The sequence below is a fragment of the Micropterus dolomieu genome, linkage group LG01, assembly GCF_021292245.1.
Source record: "Micropterus dolomieu isolate WLL.071019.BEF.003 ecotype Adirondacks linkage group LG01, ASM2129224v1, whole genome shotgun sequence".
Taxonomy (NCBI): domain Eukaryota; kingdom Metazoa; phylum Chordata; class Actinopteri; order Centrarchiformes; family Centrarchidae; genus Micropterus; species Micropterus dolomieu.
In genome coordinates this window covers 48095416-48114147 of record NC_060150.1, presented here as the reverse complement: position 1 = coordinate 48114147, position 18732 = coordinate 48095416, and the positions used below count along the sequence as shown (strand labels likewise).

The 18732-nt window shown below is 45.3% G+C and overlaps 1 protein-coding gene across 1 annotated transcript in view; it reads left to right on the top strand.

Annotated features, from left to right (window-relative positions):
• LOC123968001 (multiple epidermal growth factor-like domains protein 8) overlaps nt 1–18732 on the top strand; it is a 28749-nt gene extending 10017 nt beyond the window's left edge. Inside the window, exons 12-46 of the mRNA XM_046044449.1 lie at nt 1718–1869; nt 2060–2161; nt 2292–2433; nt 3422–3582; nt 3792–3995; nt 4435–4632; nt 4799–5059; nt 5143–5258; nt 5354–5485; nt 5576–5683; nt 6458–6541; nt 7894–8124; nt 8275–8453; nt 8559–8772; nt 8894–9134; nt 9216–9348; nt 10670–10920; nt 11159–11269; nt 11353–11471; nt 11686–11923; nt 12013–12184; nt 12353–12516; nt 12621–12756; nt 12844–13075; nt 13160–13286; nt 13376–13586; nt 13804–14021; nt 14093–14288; nt 14374–14527; nt 14637–14829; nt 14919–15089; nt 15735–15865; nt 16205–16322; nt 16794–17377; nt 18159–18732. Coding sequence (XP_045900405.1) covers nt 1718–1869; nt 2060–2161; nt 2292–2433; nt 3422–3582; nt 3792–3995; nt 4435–4632; nt 4799–5059; nt 5143–5258; nt 5354–5485; nt 5576–5683; nt 6458–6541; nt 7894–8124; nt 8275–8453; nt 8559–8772; nt 8894–9134; nt 9216–9348; nt 10670–10920; nt 11159–11269; nt 11353–11471; nt 11686–11923; nt 12013–12184; nt 12353–12516; nt 12621–12756; nt 12844–13075; nt 13160–13286; nt 13376–13586; nt 13804–14021; nt 14093–14288; nt 14374–14527; nt 14637–14829; nt 14919–15089; nt 15735–15865; nt 16205–16322; nt 16794–17377; nt 18159–18330 — 6356 coding nt within the window. The 3' untranslated portion in view covers nt 18331–18732. The remainder of the gene's footprint in view (nt 1–1717; nt 1870–2059; nt 2162–2291; nt 2434–3421; nt 3583–3791; nt 3996–4434; nt 4633–4798; nt 5060–5142; nt 5259–5353; nt 5486–5575; nt 5684–6457; nt 6542–7893; nt 8125–8274; nt 8454–8558; nt 8773–8893; nt 9135–9215; nt 9349–10669; nt 10921–11158; nt 11270–11352; nt 11472–11685; nt 11924–12012; nt 12185–12352; nt 12517–12620; nt 12757–12843; nt 13076–13159; nt 13287–13375; nt 13587–13803; nt 14022–14092; nt 14289–14373; nt 14528–14636; nt 14830–14918; nt 15090–15734; nt 15866–16204; nt 16323–16793; nt 17378–18158) is intronic.

Here is an 18732-nt window from a genome sequence, read left to right as displayed (position 1 = left end):
GGCTGCGGTATCAGAGGTGGCAAGTTTTACGATCAGACTGCCCAGAAACAGCACTTAGGGAGAGAAACCTTTCACCTCTTCCTTGGAGTCGCTTCGGCTGTCTCTAGAGGGTTAATAATCCAAACCCCCTCCTCCTTTTCTCATGGAGAGAGAAAGAATTTGGAGTAGTCCAAACTTATTTGGTATAAAATGCACAAATCCACACTGTTTGTTCACAACAAATTTAAGTTTGGATATTTCATTCTATTTATTCTGAATACAAACATTAAAACAACTCTCCAACAAACAAATAATGATAATACATTTTATTTATAGGCGCCTTTCTGAACACTCAAGGTCACCTCATAAAACATAATAAAACAGTACAGTAATAAATCTATAAGATTAATAACTATAATTACAATGCATAAAATCAGGGTACATAACAACTGGAAACACAAATTGCTGTGACTTGATAAATAGTGATCACGTGGACTATGCCAGTTTAAAAAGATGTGTTTCAGGCGGGATTTAAAAATGGGTCAATGTTGCGGATGTCTGGTGGAAGAGAGTTCCAGAGACGAGGGGCTGAAGGTCAGAAGCAGAGTCTTGAAATCAATGCGGTATTTAACTGGGAGCCAATCAATCTGCTGAAGGACACAAGTAATATGATTAATAGAAGGGGTTCTGGTGATGATTCGGGCAGCAGAGTTCTGAACCAGTTCAAGTTTATGTATGAATTTGAGAGGAAGACGAACGAGAAGAGAATTACAAAAATCAATGAGGGATGTGACCAGCGTGTAAATGATAATGGCTGTACTAGTGCGTGAGAGAGATGGTGGAAGTATGCAGACAGAGTGACATTATTAATGTGAGCTTGAAATTAAAGTGTGCTGTCGAGGATCACACCCAGATCCATGACCTGAGGGGAGGGGGAAACTGTAGAGTTGTCAATGGTAAGAGAAAAACCTCGGTGTTGTCACTGTTAAGTTTGAGGAAGTTGCAGGAGAACTAGGATTTGATTTCTGCTAGGCAATCAGAGAGGGAGGTGGGTGTGAGAGATGTGGTAGGTTTGGTGACCAGGTTGAGTTGGGTGTCATCCGCATAGCAGTAGAAATGGATATTAAATTACGGCCAAGAGGAAGCAGATAGATGATGAACTGGAGGGGGCCCAGAACAGAGCCCTGGGGAACACCGGTAGTGACAGGAGATAGCTCTGATTTGTGAAACTAAACTAAAGCCAGTCTTAATATGATCAAAACCATGCTGACACGCCATGTTTCCACAAAGAGCACCTGGCCATGGGCCACACCTGTATCAATTATCCCCTGGTCTTAAGTAGACATGTGTTGGTGCACAGCCAAAGCCGATACACGTGACCGAAACTTTAAATAATATAAGTTGCATTATCCTCCGGAGGTAAATATTCGTCACTGCTGGCCGCTGACTGTGGTAGTTATTATTAAGTTTATAGAAATAAAAATATACAATATTAAAACATTAAAGCATTAAACAAGGCTAGATCAATGCGTCCTAATTTCTACACATCTAATAGATGATTTCATAGAGACGTTATAGCCAGACACTGCACATCTTTAAAATCCACTTCCACAGAGAGGAACATATTGTTGTGATGTGATATCTAGATAGATCAAAGTCTTTCTAGAAAAGAGAGGGAACCCTGAACTAGTTTATTAATGGTTGTTATAGTGCCCACAAATATAAAATTTTTTCTTAGATGGGGACGCTGTGTGGGGGCGTTACTCCCATGTTGCTGCTGCGATGGAGAGACAAGTGCTGCTGGTTGCTGGGGGTTACAGTGGGGTTGCCCGTGGAGACCTGGTGGCTTACAAAGTTCCCTTGTTCGTCAGTAGAAATCAAGGTGACAGGGTGAGTAAAATGTCAGAAAACATGTAAACAGGAAGTAATTTCACTGGGACGACTGTAAGAGCAACTAGGGACGACTAAATTTTTGGGAAATACCTGTCTGTCTGTCTGTCTGTCTGTCTGTCTGTCTGTCTGTCTGTCTGTCTGTCTGTCTGTGTGTGTGTGTGTGTGTATTTGTGCATTGCCTCATCAGGACACTCTTTGTGCTGAGGCGCTAAATGAAACCATGTGCATGAAGAACCTGGACTGCAGCTGGTGTGAAGGCCGCTGTCGAGAGTACAAGTACACTCATCCGGTAACACTTCCTCCAGCACAGCAGTGTGGTTGTTATATCCTTTCCCACCCAAATATTTGTTTGACTTTGATGTGTCTGTATGAATATCTGTCAGGATTAACGTTCGGTAGCCCCTGTTTTGTGTTCACAGTGTGGCAGTAATAGTTGCCTGGGCCTGGTTCGCCTCCTGCCTGATTGCCAGTCCTGTCTGATGTTCAGTGACACCCCAGCTTTTGGGGGCCCTGGGAAATTTGTCTGGTGTGTTCACAAAGCGTCCTGCCTACCAGTGTCAGGTGAGACCCAGGGAGGGAGGAAGGAGAGCAGAAAAGAAGGACTAATGCTGCCTTCCAGTTGACATGGGAAGTCAGGATTTCTGAGTTCGCTTAAGTTGGATTTCTGACTTGGAAAGTCAGGAGAGCCCAACCTCAAAATCCAAGATGGATGTGTCGGGCATCAACAGTAGTGAAAGCTGTAGTGATACACTGTTTATAGCCGTACAGACAGTCCTGTCCAACTTATATATGTGGACATGTGGCTATCATATTTGTATGTGCAAAATAAAGTGTAATGCATTGTTGTCAGCTGGTATTGCTAAGAATGGTGTCCATCTTGGGTTTTCGACTTTAGTTGTACTGGAACGCGCTGAACTCGGGTGCGGCTTCATTCCCGGCTCCATCTTTCGGGGCAAATAAAATACAGCATAAGCCCCTGAAAAAATGGATGTTGGGAGTTGGACATGGGAGGGACTAGACCACAGTCTATGGACTAGACTCATGTTGGGCGAAGGGCTGGGGTGAGTAAATACATAGACTCACATTACGTGCGTCGAAGCGTCGCTGCAGCCGGTGTTAGTAGGGACAAGCTCCAGCTACCAGACAGCGCTTTTGACCATCTAACGTTTGGGAGTATTTTAGACAGACACTCAACAACGTGCTGCTCTGTGAGCCCCGCTGCTGTCATGGTAATGTAACGTCACACCGCGTGTCATCTGTCATCTTTTCTGTTTATTTAACTAATCTAACTCAATATTGAAACAAATCCACGTCAGAAACATTTAAAGTTTTCAGTAAAGTAGCCAAATTAATGTCTGTTATTGTTATTACTATCACAACACATCAGTGACGTGGAAATTTGATTCATTTTAAGATATGCTGCTATTAAAATAATCGTTAGATTAATTGGCTAGAAAAATAATCGTTATGTACAGCCCTAGTTGGGCGTGTTTCAGAGGTGGATGGACAGGCTACTCAGATGTGGTCTTTGTGTCTGTCGGTCTCACAGAACAAAGTGCATGCCGTTTAGACCGGATCTCAGGGGCCTACGGTTGGTGGGCGGAGCGCAGACTTTTAACGTCACACCACTCCTGTCGCACAGAGGACTATGCACCTGGTCTGCACCTGCTCACCTTCCAGAACCCCCGCAACAACTCCCAGCCTGACAAGGTACGGAGTCCAAATCTCAAGCACAAACTGGACTAGTTCCACTTCCCTCTCTGCTTATACTTCCTTCCTCCCTCCAACATTACTGCAGTTTTCTCTTTTTTGTTCATTTCTATCTTGTGTTCTTAACCTTGACCAAACCTGAGCAGCTTGTAGAGAGTGCTGCTTCTGTTGATGCGTTTCCACATCTGTCCTCCTTGCCCCTTTGCCAGGTTTTCATCCTCCGCAGCGCCACCATTGACCTTAGCCATGCTGTAGAAATGGATGTAACCCTACAGTTGAGGGGCTTCATCCACCCGTTGTTTGGGGGCCCTCAGCCTGCACCCGCTCCCACTGAGACTGTCTCCATGTGGGCTCGCATTCAGAGGATCCACTTTGAGGCTCGAATGGCATCGGGGCCCAACTCCAGCCAGCTGGTGAGGGAACCTGATTTTTAAAACACCTTTATCTGAAATTGCTTGATTGTATTCCCATGTGGAATAACTTTGTGACTATTGGAAGTATCCCCACTGAAGTAATCAGTGCAGCACCAATAACCTCTCTGTATATCTGCTGTTGCGTGGATTGGATCTACCTTACTTGACAGCAAGACTGAATGTCTATTGACAGTTTTGCCGCTGAAGTGTTCCCCAAAACACTCACAATAGTGTAACGGACTGTGGACATATATTGTAATTGAATGTGATCATGTACATTTAATTTAATTTTAGTAAATTTTATATTATGCTCATTTGAGGAACGATAGTGTTACCATATATATTTTAAATTAAATGATTAAATGATTATTTTTATTGAACTCTTCTCTGCTTTTTCTTTCTCTTTAATTCTCTGTGAATCTCTGAACCATTGGAGCAGGAGGTGCTGGGTCGTTGGCCAGCCCAGCAGGAGGAGGAGTTGAAGCTGCTGGCTCGCAAAGATGGGAGTAGACTGTTCTCTAACCTGACAAGGGGCAACCGTTACCTTGTTGAGGCTGAGGGCTACCTTAACAACTCCAACCCAGGGCAGACCAGTGAGATGGCCCTCATATGGAACAGAACATTGCCTGGAGGAAGTGTGAGTACCGGCACACAAAAGCAAACAGGTTTAATCTGAAGTGAAAGTAAAAAAAAACAAGCTGAAGTTGGTGTTGCTTGCACATTTCTTATATCTTTCTGCACCATTAGTTTCCTTCAGAAGAAACAAACTTAACTCATATCCTCACAATGTGCTCTCCTTCCAGGAGATCCCGTTCCTGTTCTTGGAGCCTTACTGCTCAGGTGTCTGCTCAGGGTACACGTCCTGTCTGGCCTGTCTGTCCGACCAGTCTTGTGGCTGGTGCCCATCTTTGTCTCGCTGCCTGCTGCGGGACAGCCCAGATCTCGAGTCCTGCCCTGAGGGAGACAAGAGGGAAAGCCAGATAGAAGGTCAGCGCCATCTGCTGTTGGGACCCCAGCACTGCCTCCTGTGTGAGGAGCACAGAGACTGCTCTGCTTGTACTCGGGTAAATCCCAGATAACGGCTCAGAAAGTTTCAACACAGAACGTCACTATATAACTTATGTATATAACTAACTTTGACCTGCAGGACCCTTATTGTGAGTGGCAGATAAACTCCAGCAAGAAAGACTACCAGTGCGGTCGACGGGGAAGACTAGATGATTCCATACGCGACCCAAGGGCGTGTCCTAAAGTCTGCAACCAGTGAGATGAAAAGCTACAGTATGTTTGTAACCCGGGTAATTACTGATACAACCTCACTGTCTTCCCCTCTCTGGTCATCTTTTTGTCTTGCAAAGGAGAAAGACATGTGGTGAGTGCCTGTCTAACTCCAGCCAGTGTGCATGGTGTGAGTCGGCGCAAACCTGCTTCTATTTTACCGCCTACCTCACAAAATACCCCCATGGAGAGTGCAGGGAGTGGTACGACAGGTAAAATGGTAAAATGATATACTCAATGAGTTGAAATGAACCTCAGATCAACAATCTAATATTCTTATTCTTTATTGTTGTACTCTTCAGTGTTTATTCAGCTCCCCAGTGTAAGCGATGTTCAGCTTTAAACACGTGCACAGACTGTCTGCGGACCTTCCAGTGTGGCTGGTGTGGCAACAATCCCACTACTGGAAAGTAAGTAGGGCACAACAATCCTGTGACAAGTACACTGTACAGAGAAAGTACGTGTAGTGAATGACTAATTAATAAATTCTTTTTATCATCAAATTGCTGATATCTTAAAGGTCCAGTGTGTCATATTTAGGATGATTTATTGACAGAAATGTAATATAATATCCATAACTATGTTCTCAGTGGTGTATAAAGACCTACATAATGAACCGTATGTTTTTATTACCTTAGAATGAGACATTTCTATCTACATAACTGCAGGTCCTCTTACATAGAAAGACCCATGTTGCACCGTCATGTTTCTACCGTAGCCCAAACGGACAAACTGCACTACATAGTATGTTTCGGTAGAAGTAGTAGTCGTTGTCTGGATTATTAGAAGTAAGAAAATTAGAGAAATTTGGACAAATAGAGGGCCACATGTATTATTCAGCACAAGAGCCGACAGGGGTTAGTCTATATTATATAAAGATATTAAAAGAGGACCATATGTTGACAGCTTTCACAGCCTTTTTGTTGTTGGATTTAGAAATTAAATTGATATAATGTACAGCCTCATGGAGAAAAGGTACAAAGTTTTTATATTTATGAATGTGGAGTTTTGCTATTGGGATTAACGGGAAAAGCGACCATTGTAGGAACATGTGAATGTGTAGTGAGCTTTAGGTGCAATTCGCAACATACGCTTCTAGATGCCACTAAAACTTCCACACTGAACCAGTCATCGTTTTTATTTAGATTTTCTTGTATTTATTTCATGTTTTCCACCTTTTTCAGATGTTTGAGGGGAGACTGGGCGGGAATCGATGACCCCTTGGTGTATAACTGCAGTGTGGCTGTGGCTGAAGCACGGGCTGCAAAGTAAGATATCTCTTAGTACGCTTTAATGACTTGATGCAGGAAGCTGTCTGTAAGCATCAGACTTTTTTTTACATTACACACAGGTTTTTGTTATATAGGTAATTGTATACTTTAAATATTGTGGGTGGGTCAGTTTCTCACAGGCTGAAAATGTATTGGTGGTGGCGCCATGACATTGTGTGAATATTGGCCTGTAGATGTATTCAGGGCGTGACCCTTATCAAATGTGAAATTTGGTCCCTCTCTAACTTCAAGAAGCTCTTATAACACCTCTAACTCCTAACCTCTAACATGCACTTCCTGTGCTCTTCTTCTATCCCCTACAATGATGTTGTATTGATTGCACTTTTTGTTAACTCTTACTTCCTTCCCTAGGTATTTGCCCCATTGATGTGATATGTACTGTGAGCTCTTACTAGTATTAATTGCTGCTCTTACTAGTATGTATTGTCAGTTGTAGATCTGTAGTTGATGCTCTGTTGATGCTTGAATGTTGTTCCTCAAATGTAAGTCGCTTTGGATAAAAGCGTCTGCCAAATGAGCATGTACAGTGAAGTTACAACAACTTCCTGTTTCATGGCAAAGCACCAAACTTTGACGCCAAGCCACGGGCACGGTGTTACATTAAGTTTCACAACATAGCATCATCAATGTGTTAATGCTTTTCTGAGACAGTGTTAACGGGGATATGGCCAACCTGCTAGAAGCTGTAGATCACGGCGTAAAACATGTAATTTTCCTGTTGCCAGCATGTGGCTATATGAGTTTTGAGTGAATCTTGGCATATGGATGTGTTCAGGATGGGACTGTCATCTTACAAGTAGATTTTGGTACCAATGTGACCATGTACACTGAAGTTATTGATTTTCAACGCCATGCCACGGACACGCCCATCGCCGAAAACTCACAGAAAGCACAACTTTTCATCGTCAATACCTTCAGAATGCTCTGCGAAAATTTGAAGTTGATCTGAATAATTTCCTTGGAGGAGTTTGTTAAAGTACATAACCTGTGAATCGACAAAAATTACCGATAAAATCAAAGAGGCTGACTTCTAGTTGGGTTTAGAGTATCGCTCCTCTTTAAGTCTTAAGCCATTTATTTTTCTGAGCATTTTGTTAAACTATGATAATATAATTTCACTTGTCACAGTCTTTGTGTTGAGTAGTAGTTACGTTATTTCCAATGAAGTGCTTTTTTGTTTGTCAATGACGGTTGGGTTTTGCTTTCTGAGACTTTCACATACCTCAGATTGCCCATGCACTTAATGTCGCAAACCCAAACAGAAATTCTCCACAGAGCCAAAACACAGTAGATGTCCAACTTCACGTCTCCTTGTCCTGCTCTTTAAGTCCTGAGCCCCAGACCCCGGCCCCGCCTCGGCCCCTGGATATGGAGAACCACTTGTATGTAGAAGAGCAAGATGCCGTCTGGGCCTACTCCACCTGCCCTGATGTAGATGAATGCAGGCTGGGTCTCCACAACTGCCACCCGTTCGCCATCTGCATCAACACTCCCTCCTCCTACGAGTGCCGCTGTCAGAGAGGATACATCGGGGACGGCACGCTGCACTGCAACCAGACGTACGAGTCTAAAAATGTGTTCCTCTGTAGATTCATCCTTTCACGCTCTTAACAAAAAAAAACTTTCTTCACCTTTTCCATTTAGTCAGCAGCATTGCTTTTGTAAATCTGAATAAAGGACATTTTGACCCCCCCTCCTCACTCCCACAGCTGCTACAATGAGTGTGGTGTGGGCCAGTGTAGTGGCAGCCCCCGGTTTGAGTGTGAATGTTCCCTCGGCTGGACGTCAGACACTCTGGTTCTCAGTGGTGTTGAATGTGACGTGGACTGTGGCTGTAACTTCCACTCCACCTGTATCGCTGCCCCAGGGATCTGTGACGAATGCCAGGGTGAGACCTCAGTTTGTCATCTTTTGTGTTTAACTCATATTGAATCATGCCTATTTATAATTTTAAAAAATGCATTTGTTGAAAAGTGCTTCCCCCGTCACTCAGATTGGACCTCGGGGCCCCACTGTGAGCTCTGCCGTCCAGGTAGCTTCGGTTCAGCCCTGGCTGGTGGCGGCGGCTGTGTGCCATGTGAGTGTAACGGCCATGGCGACCCTCTGCAAGGATACTGTCACATCCAGACAGGCCACTGCTACTGCACCCACAACACTCAGGGGCCACACTGTGAGTCCTGCCTGCCTGGTTACTATGGAGACCCCAGGTAAGAAGAGCTTCACCTTGAGTGCAGTGCACACTTGATTACCATTAAGGTATTGATACAGATGGAAATCAGTTTTGTGTTTTCAGATCCCTTCCTCACGGCTTGTTTCTCTTTCCAACAGGAACGGGGCCACATGCTACCGCCAGTGCCAGGGCCGTTCTTTGCTGCTCTCCTCCAACTCCTCCTCTGCCTTCCCCCTCTCCTCTTCTCTGGGATGGCGAAGTGGCACCGAGGGGGAAGGAGAAGTTTATCATTGCTTGTGGATCCTGTCTGTGACGGGGAACCTGGCTCCTTGTCTGCCCAGACAGCAGTGTCCCCCTGTAGTCCTCACCCTAAACCCAGACTCCCACATACATTGTCAAGTGAGTACAAACCTGATTATACACACGCAGGTTAACTCGTTAGCTAGCTGTGTTGTACATTCCCTATGTTTTGTTTTGCAGAGCTCCTTTGTCTATGTGTTTGATGGCCTTCCTCGTTTCCTGGGCGAGGGAGCTGTACGCTCAGATCACAACCTGCTTGGAGCGTTTTGTGGCACCACAAGGACTCAGCCTGTCACTGTGGAGGCCACCTCAGGTGTCCATCCATGTATTTATTCAGTAACAAACACTTGTGAAATCTGCTTCAACATCCATTACAGGCACGCTGCAAAAGTTGAAATTGTCCTAGTTGGCTACCATACATCCCTCTAATCAATATTAACCACTAACTACCCAGAAGATTATATAACCTGAGGGACTAACAGTGGGTATGAGTCAAAAGTGCTTGTGTATAAAAGACTGTGCAGTTTTCATACTGAAAGATTTGAAGATTAAGTACGTACAGAAATATCCACATGTATAAAACCAGGCTTACGGCAGAGCCTGTGCGCCTTTCCTTTAAACATCCCAATCAACGTGAAAAAAAAGTCGGGAAAAGAGTTTCTCTGAAAGAAAAATCGAGATGTTTGTGAGGTCAAAGTTAGAGCACGTTTTGATTAAAGCAGCTTGTTCACAAAACATAACAAACTAAATTTAGAGAGTTTAGCAGAATTATTTAACTCCAAACAAAAGGTCTTTAGGTAGAAAAGTAAACACTATATATTGTTGATCACATCAGACGCACACCTGTCGGCTCCCGCTGCTAACAGCCGGCTGCCAGAAACACTGGTTATATCCTACTTGTATTTGTACCGGCATGGCACGCTTCTGTCGGGTTGGTCTGTGTAGTGCTGGACCCAGCTCAGCACACAGATCTTGCTCTCGGGAATCTAAATCGACGTATTGGCCAGTCATCATCATGGGCCAGGAAACCTTCAAGGTCCCCCACGGACATTGTCTAATCCTTCCATTAGCGCCAGAGAGCGCTCCCTGGCTTGATTTCCAGACATTCACACAGTCCATATGTGCAGGTGGTGAAGATGTGCCAGGTAGAGTTGAGGTGAGAACGCCGATCTTTCCCACTGCTGTGTCTCCACGTGCTCTGTGCGCCAGGCAGCACAGTCTGAGAGTGGCACTTGGCTTATATCTTTTACATTGAAAGGTGCAATATGGAAAAGGTATGACTCACTCGCGCGAGCACAAATAATACTGCTGGTTTGAATGTTTAAATAAAGTGATAATGTGTGAAATTAAGTCCTCTCATATTCAGTTTATTTTGATATTAAACATTATCCACATATATGATCAAACTTTTATGGTGTATCAGCGAAGGTAATTATGTTTTTCATATGGAGTGGAAGCATCATTGTGAAACATTTGGTGAGTTTCAGTACTTTTACTGACAGAACCAGGCAAAAGTTTGCGGGACGATCCGCACATTCTCCATCACGTTCAATTTTATACATCACACGTGTACCCGTAACCTTTGTGTGCATTTATACACAGTACACTCACCGTATTTTCTCTTTTACCACCAGGTGTGATCTCCGTCTACTTTGAGGCCAACGTCTCCTCAAACAAACCTCAAAGCTTCAGTGCCTCTTTCTGGGTGCGGCGGTGTCACCAGAGCTCTGACGAGGGTGAAGGGGGGTCACCTGTGTGTCCAGGTGGAGCCCAGTGCCAAGGGGGGCTCTGTCAGTGCCCTCAGGGATATGGTGGACCTTACTGCGACCGCCACATGTGTCCTCGGGATTGTGGAGTAGCAGAAGGAAGAGGAGCTTGTAATCTAGTAGGACTGGTGTCAATTTACGATAAGTTTACATTTGGTTTTATTTAAAGTTACCTTTTAGGCACCAGGAACACTTACTTCTGGGAATGAGAGAGTTTGGTAATAACGAATGGTCATTGTGTTTAATTATCTACCATTTAGTATCGGGCTGCCAAAACAATCTTCAGCTATAAAATAACACATCTTGTTGGTAGGTTACCCAGCCGGTATCACATTTTGACCGGTTGTTTTGTTTCAGTCTCTGGGAGTGTGCGTGTGCTCAGACAGCTGGGCCGGCTCAGACTGCTCGGTTCCTCGGGACTCCAACAGCCTGGTCTGGGACACACTGCTGGACTCACAGCTGACGGCGGTGAGGCGGAACAAAACACACAAACTGCATCCGTCTGCAGAATTCATGGAGTTCACACATTCATATGCAACGTTGTTCCACAGAACCAGGACCACAGGTTCCTCCACAGGATGGGCCACACTCTGGTGTCCGGACCACAGGGCCACCTCTGGATGTATGGGGGGCTCTCTCTGTCAGAGGGTATTCTGGGAAATGTCTACAGGTAGAGGCAACCGGACACTTTTCTCAGTAGTGTTAATGTCAAATATTTGAGCTGTAGAAATGTATTTTACTCTTTACTCTGACAGGACGTATATTATTGAAAGTGATCAGAAATATTATGTGCTCTTTGTGTTTGGGAGAGATGATGGAAGAGTGGTCATAATGTTTTGGCTGATGGGTGTACATGGCACACGTCCTGTCTGTGTTTGGTTTAGATATTCTGTGTCAGAGCGCCGTTGGACCGAAATGTCGACGAGCTCTGCGGAAGAAGGCTCGGCTCCCGGCCCTCGCTATCACCACGCCTCTGCACTGCTTACCCGTCGTGGTTCTGGCTCTGGAGCCAGCGGAGCCAGTCACAGCTTCGTGTTGGTGGTGGGTGGTGTCACTCAAAACGGCGTTGCCATGGATACCTGGAGTCTCAATCTCAGCAGTTTAGTCTGGAGGGAACACAAGGTTTGGATTAGATTTATTATGGAAACTAAATATATGATTTTTATTTTTTTTAACATCTAGCAAATTTAAATTTCTCGCGCTTCTGACAGAGCCCAGCGCTGCCCCCGGTGGCGGGCCACACTCTAACAGCACGCCGAGATTCGTCTGTGCTGCTGATTGGAGGTTACTCTTCAGAAAATGGCTTCAACCACCGTCTGCTGGAGTTCAGCCCTCGTTTTGGAAACTGGACCATTGCCTCGCACACCGGCACCCCCCCTACAGGTCTCTGCGGCCTTTTGGTTTTTATCTGCTGTGACATAGTCTTTATTCAGTTAATAACCCGATGCACCACTTATATGAGCACAAAACATTTAAATGTGTTGCCTCACCCCACATTAAAAAAATGTGTACAAATGGACACAAAGAATCATTTAGTTTTTCTTAAATCAGGTTTATATGGCCACTCAGCAGTCTACCATGAGCCGACTGATGCCATCTATGTGTTTGGAGGCTACCGCTTCCACGTGGACACTGTGGAGCCCTCAGGCGAGCTCTACAGTCTGTACTATCCCAACCTCACCTGGTCTGTGCTGGTCCCCTCACAGGGTAACAAGGTAAGAGGCCGACCCCATCTAGCCTCTGTCCTCAGCTTTCATCCTGTCAGCCCACTGCATTAAAATAACATCTGCTCCTGCTGGATCATCTCTTTGCTACGCAGCCCCTGTCCCGCTTCTTCCACGCTGCAGCGCTGATCAAAGACACCATGGTCGTTGTCGGGGGAAGGACAGAAGCAGAAGACTACAGTAACTCTGTGTCTCTGTACCAGGTCAACTGTAACACCTGGATACAGCCAGGTGCCGTCTTAATGTCTTTCTGCTGATCCAGCTACGGTCGACTCATATCTTACCATAACTTAACCGCTGCTCATCTCTTTCCTTCAGTCTCGGCTGTAGGAGATCCAGTAAATGGTTCAGTGTCTCTCGCCGTGACGAGCTGGGGCGGCCGTGTCTTCCTCTCAGGAGGCTTCAATGGCGTCACGCTGGGCAGACTCCTGAGCCTGTCTGTGCCCTCTGACCCCTGTGCCCTGCTGCCTACAGCAGAGGCCTGCAACACCACTACGGGCAGCTGCGTCTGGTGCAGGGGAACCTGTGCTTCTCCTGACGCTGCTGAGAGGTAACGCCTGGCCGAAAGCAACTCGAAATAAATGAGGCTGAAGCTGCATGCAGCTACTAAATAAAATGCCTGCCTCTCCATCAGAGCGGGCTGCTCGACTGGCCAGTCTCCTTGTTCGCCGGCACCTCGCCAGGCAGACGAGTGCCACAGACTGAAGACCTGCAGCGAATGCCTCGCACGACACCCTAAAACATTTTCCAGTCCATCACAGGTAACAAATCACAGCCCTAATCTAACACAGCTCAAAGAGAGACAGCTGCTGTCTGTCAACTAAATTCAGTTCTTTACTTCATTTCCCAGCATGCTCTACAGTGTAAGTGGTGCGCAAACTGTGCAGTGGGGACCTGTATCAACAGCTCTGTTAGCTGTGCATCTGAACAGGACTGTCGGATCAAACAGAGAGAGATCTTCCTGTCCAGCAACTGCACTGAGACCAGCTGTGTGGCCTCTGACTGCCCCAAGTGTACTGCTTCTGCAAAATGCATGTGGTCACGCCAGTTCAAACGCACAGGTACGGCCAACAGTGTTGATAATCTTTAGCTGAAAACAGAAAAGATGTCCATGTAAGACAAAGAAACCTCACTCCAAACCACACGAGCACATAAAGGATGAAAAGGACTGCGTATGGATGGAGTATTATTTTGGAGATGGCTGTGCAGCTCAAATAAATCTTTTAGATTCCAGAGGTGTGTTCCACTAAAAAAAAGGTTGAGTTGTGATTTCTCCAGGTGAGACCTGGCGCATCCTGAGTGTGAACCCCATCTACGACTGGACGTGTTTCAGCTACGCCCTGCTCACCCGTGTCTCACCCATGTCGGTGGAGTCTTCTCCTCCTCTGCCGTGCCCTCCACCCTGCCACAGTCTCCGCGAATGCAGGCTTTGTTTGAGCTCCAGAGGCTCTGATGGGGGCTGGCAGCTCTGTGTGTGGAGCTTGGCTCTGCAGCAGGTAAGACTTCCTTGTGTCAGTTATTCAATGAAAGCATATTCACTGTAGCAAACCTCTCGCCCTCCCTCTAGTGCATGAGCCCGTCTTTGGTGCCCCTGCGATGTGAGGCGGGTCAGTGTGGCCGCCTGCTCTCCGGGGGGGGCTCTTGCTCTCCGCAGTGCTCCCAGCTCACCCAGTGCTCCCAGTGCATTGCCAGGCCTCAGTGTGGTTGGTGTTCTACTCGAGGGGGCAATGGGGCTGGACGCTGCCTGCAAGGAGGACTCGATGGTGAGAAATATTTTAAGTCGATGCGTTCAAGAAACTGAGCGTTTCTTTAATAAATCTAAATGCTCTCCTCATTCTTGTCTCCCAGGTGTGAGTGAGGGCGTTTGCCCCCTGAGAAACAGCAGCTGGTCCTTCCTCTACTGTCCACCTGAGGACGAGTGCTCTAATGGTCATCACCGCTGCAACAGCAGCCAGGACTGCCACGACCACTGCACCTGCAAACAGGGTTACACACTCAGCAGGTAAGAGCCAGAGTCTGCGTGTATGCCTCAGGCTCTGAATACATATTGCTTTTCACAGTAAGTGCACAGGTTTACCTAAATCCCCTCTTCTTGTTTTTAACCCGTGTAGTGTTTCTGGTCAGTGTGAACCAGTGTGCGCACGAGGCTGCGTGAACGGCATGTGCACGTCTCCGGGAGTTTGCCAGTGTCAGCTTGGATTGGTGGGGGGGAACTGTTCCACTCAGTGCAGCTGCAACAAACACAGCACCTGCGCCGGTGTTAACGAACCAGATGTTTGCCTCGAGTGCCACAATAACACCATAGTGAGTGCTTGTGGTCAAACGCATGCAAATACTGTGAGCACAGTTTGTCCATGTCCACTGGTGACGCTTTCTCCTTTCCCCGTTTCCAGGGTAAGCACTGTGAGAAGTGTAAGCCTCTGTATGTGGGCTCCGCCAAGGGGGGCGGCAATTGTCGTCCATGTCAGGAGTTCTGCAGTGGAAACAGTGCTGTGTGTTTATCCCGAAACAATCTTCAGAAGGCCCTTAAGAACCCACAGCTCTTCCCCCTGGACCTCAACAGCGTGAGTGTCGTCCTTATAGCACTGACAAAGAAATCTAGATATTTTCTGGGATGTTGTCGTTAACGATAATTAGACGATATTTGGCAAGAGCAGCAATAAGGCCTTAGTTTAGTAGTAATGTACAGAGTAAGTTACAGCTTGTCAAGAAAAAAGCAGAGCTCCTGTTTGTTGTTTGCCAGCTGTTGAAGAACGAGGGAAGGAGGATAGCCCAGAAGTTGCATCGACTTTGGCCCCCAGAGAAAAACAGGAACGGTTACCAACAGGATAGAAATTGTTGCTAACTAATGATATTAATATAAATGAGTCTTATTTATGTATTTAAAGCTGAAGCATTTAAGTGAAAACACTATAAAAACTCTAAAATCACCAGTGCAAGTACGAGTAAACATAATAATACTAATACATTTTATTTGTAATGCACTTTACATTTAAAACAAATCTCAAAATGCTACAGGTTGGATCATAAAAACAAGGTAAAAACATCAATGTAAAATACAGATAAATAGTGCAACGACATTATAGTGCAAGGTTAAATAAAATTAAAATGTTTTAAGTCCTTTATTTAAAAGTCTCAATAATTTGAGGTGCCTTAAAACATTTCTCCCACCACACCTGGACACTCGCCCCCCCCTTCCCTTTTATCAGATTCACACCTGGGTGTCGGCGGGTTCCACAGAAGAGAACGCTGTGTGTGTGAATTGCCAGAACAACAGCGTGGGGAACAAGTGCGAGCGCTGCATCAGTGGCTACTTCCTGCTGCACGGGAAGTGTGAAAAGTGAGTAATGTTTGCTGCTCAGCGGCCAGTGGGTTCCCACGCTGTGACCAACAAGCCTTTAATCTGCTAAATATAACAATATAATGCATTTAAATGTTTAAAAATGGCTTCATGTTTTTTTGTTTTTCCCCACAGTCACTATTATTTTGGGTACACACAGTGATGATTCCCCTTTTAACTCATCATGCCATCAAATGCAGTGTTTTTATTGAGATGGAAAGGACAGAGCTGATTGAAGCAGCAGACTTAGTAAAACTCGGTTTGGATTTTCTTTGAGTGTTTTAACTAAAAAGCAGTTTTGAACTTCTCATCTGTAGCGTTTCCTCCTCTTCATCGCAGGTGTCAGTGTAATGGCCATTCAGCCACGTGTGAAGACGACGGCTCGGGTTGCACCTGCCAAAACAACACAGAGACAGGCTCCTGTCTCACCAGGCCTCGGACAGAATGCCTCTTGCAGGTATGCACATGTTAGAGACTGTTTCAAATATGTAAGAAGGGTTTCACTTATGTTGCCAACATATCTTGTGAATAGAAGCAGCAGAGAGGAGGAGGAGGAAGGACTGATACAGACTTACTGTATGTCTGGGTTCTTCTTTCTTTCTAAATGTCAGCATTTTAACTTCAGGAATCTGATTTATTTTACTGACATGTGCAATTTGTTTCCCCTGAGATATTACTGAGTTTATACGCTGTTAATGCTGCTGCTCTAGAAATAACATTTAGTTATATTTAAAACATTTCATTCTAATCCTGTAGGGGATTTAAAGACAACCAGGCAGCTAATATGCACACTTTAATATTTTATAATATAATACATAATAATATAGTTAGTCACATCGTACGTTGCAGATCGTCCGCCTATTTCTGACCTTGTTCTGTACGTTTCTGGGTTTTGCTCCAATTGTTTTTGTGTTGCTCTTTAATTTAGTGTGCCCAGTGCAAGGACTATTTCATTGGCAAGCCGGTGAACGGGCGTCAGTGCTACCGCCAGTTCAGCGTGGACGCGGATCCATTCTGCTTTGACCCCACGTCCCAGACCAACTGCTTCCATGATCCCACCGTTCGCAACCTGCCAAAGGGGCGCACTGTGTTTTTTGCTGCCCAGCCAATGTTCACCAATGTGGACATTCGGGTCATCATTGATGTTGCCTTCGGTGAGGTGGAGGTGTATATGTCCGACTCTCATGACACCTTTATTGTGGATGTGGACCAGTACACAGGGATTCACACCATCAAGCTCGAGGTGGAATCAGGGACTCCTTGGATGCGGGAGAGAGAGATCAGGGAGGAGCGGGCTGAAGGACCCGTCAGCTACATCACTGTGTGGAAACCGCAGACGGTTCTGATTGTCCGTGAGGTTCGACATCGTGTGGTCGTCACCTTCCCCCATGAGGTGCACTCCCTGAAATCCAATCGCTTCTACGTCGCTTTGAGAGGCGTGGGAACTGAAAGGAGACACGGAGAGTCCCAGGGCCTGCTGTTCCTGCAGCAGGGCCGTGATAGGAGGTCCAGGTGAGATGTTTGCTACCACTAACCGCCTTCAGCCCAGCGCCTGGCAAACAGATCTTTGTCAAGACCCCTTGGCATCGCCTGTTAACGTCCTGGGTACACTTCAGCATCGTCTTTGCACGTGTGCGGCTGCGCGTTCAAGTTAGCAAAAAACTTTCAAAAATAAAACTTGTGGTTTATGTTGTGAAACTTCGCAGTCTGGTTAAGTTTAGTAAAAGATCCTGGTTTGGCCTAAAATAACTACGTGACTTATGTGACTTAAATTACCTAAGTTAAGTTACGTAACATCACTAAAAGGAATCAACGTTAAACCAACACTGGTTTCCTGGGTGAAAGTCAGGTTTGTCCCACCCGTCCACTTTTAGCGTTGAACTATGAAGTGAAAGGTGCCATGTGCGTCGGACGCCGACAGACGTGACTAAGCGTTGCTAGTTGACGCTATGGAAACGGGCTTGTGTTGCCATGATCATGAGTATCATTAGTAGAGCGTGGTTAGTTAATGATTGTGGGAAATTTAAGTAGCAGCGGCGGTGATTTCCAATAGCATCTGAGAATTCCCATAATTAAATGGAAAATATTCGCTTTTAGATTTTAACTGTAAAATGCTTGTCTATTAAATCCAACGTCCTGTGATGAGCCGTCACATAAACAGTTATTCTATCACTAATTCAATGTGTATTTAAAGAACTTTAAAAAGACATTTTCTGTAGGTACAAAATAACTTAACCACCTCAAGTTACTTCCTGCTAAGCCAAGTGTTTCTCTTCTTCTTCCTCTTTTTCAGATGCGTGAAACTCCATGAGAAGACAACTGGACCACTGGGCGAGGCCATGAATTCTACATTAGCAGACTTATGTGACAAGTATGAGTCCTCGTGTTCCTGCGAGATGTGGTCGGTCACACGAGTATGGCTCCATTTCCAAGTCTGCATTATAACTTACGTACTAATGTCTTAGTCAAAAACAGATGTTTGTGGCTGGCTTGGCTTGAAGTAAATGTTTTATATGTTGTTTCTGTACTTTTGGCTTTTGGGTGCATCAATAAAAATCTATACAAATCTTTTTTTTGTGTATGTGTAGTAAGTGTGCCATGTATTGTTCAAATGCAAACAAATTTAGATTAAGTCTGCTGGATCCACAATTTTCATTGTCTGGAAAATGAATTTTTAAATGCCTGCTGACTCTTGGGGGGATGGCGTAATTATAAACCAATAAATGTTTCAATGTATTTCAATAAATGGAGAACTCATTTATTTACATATTTACATACACAAAGTTGTGGTGGTGATGGGGCACGTTAAATCATGTTAATTCCTGTTTGTAGTTTACGTTCTATATGTATTTGTTGTTTTTGTAACT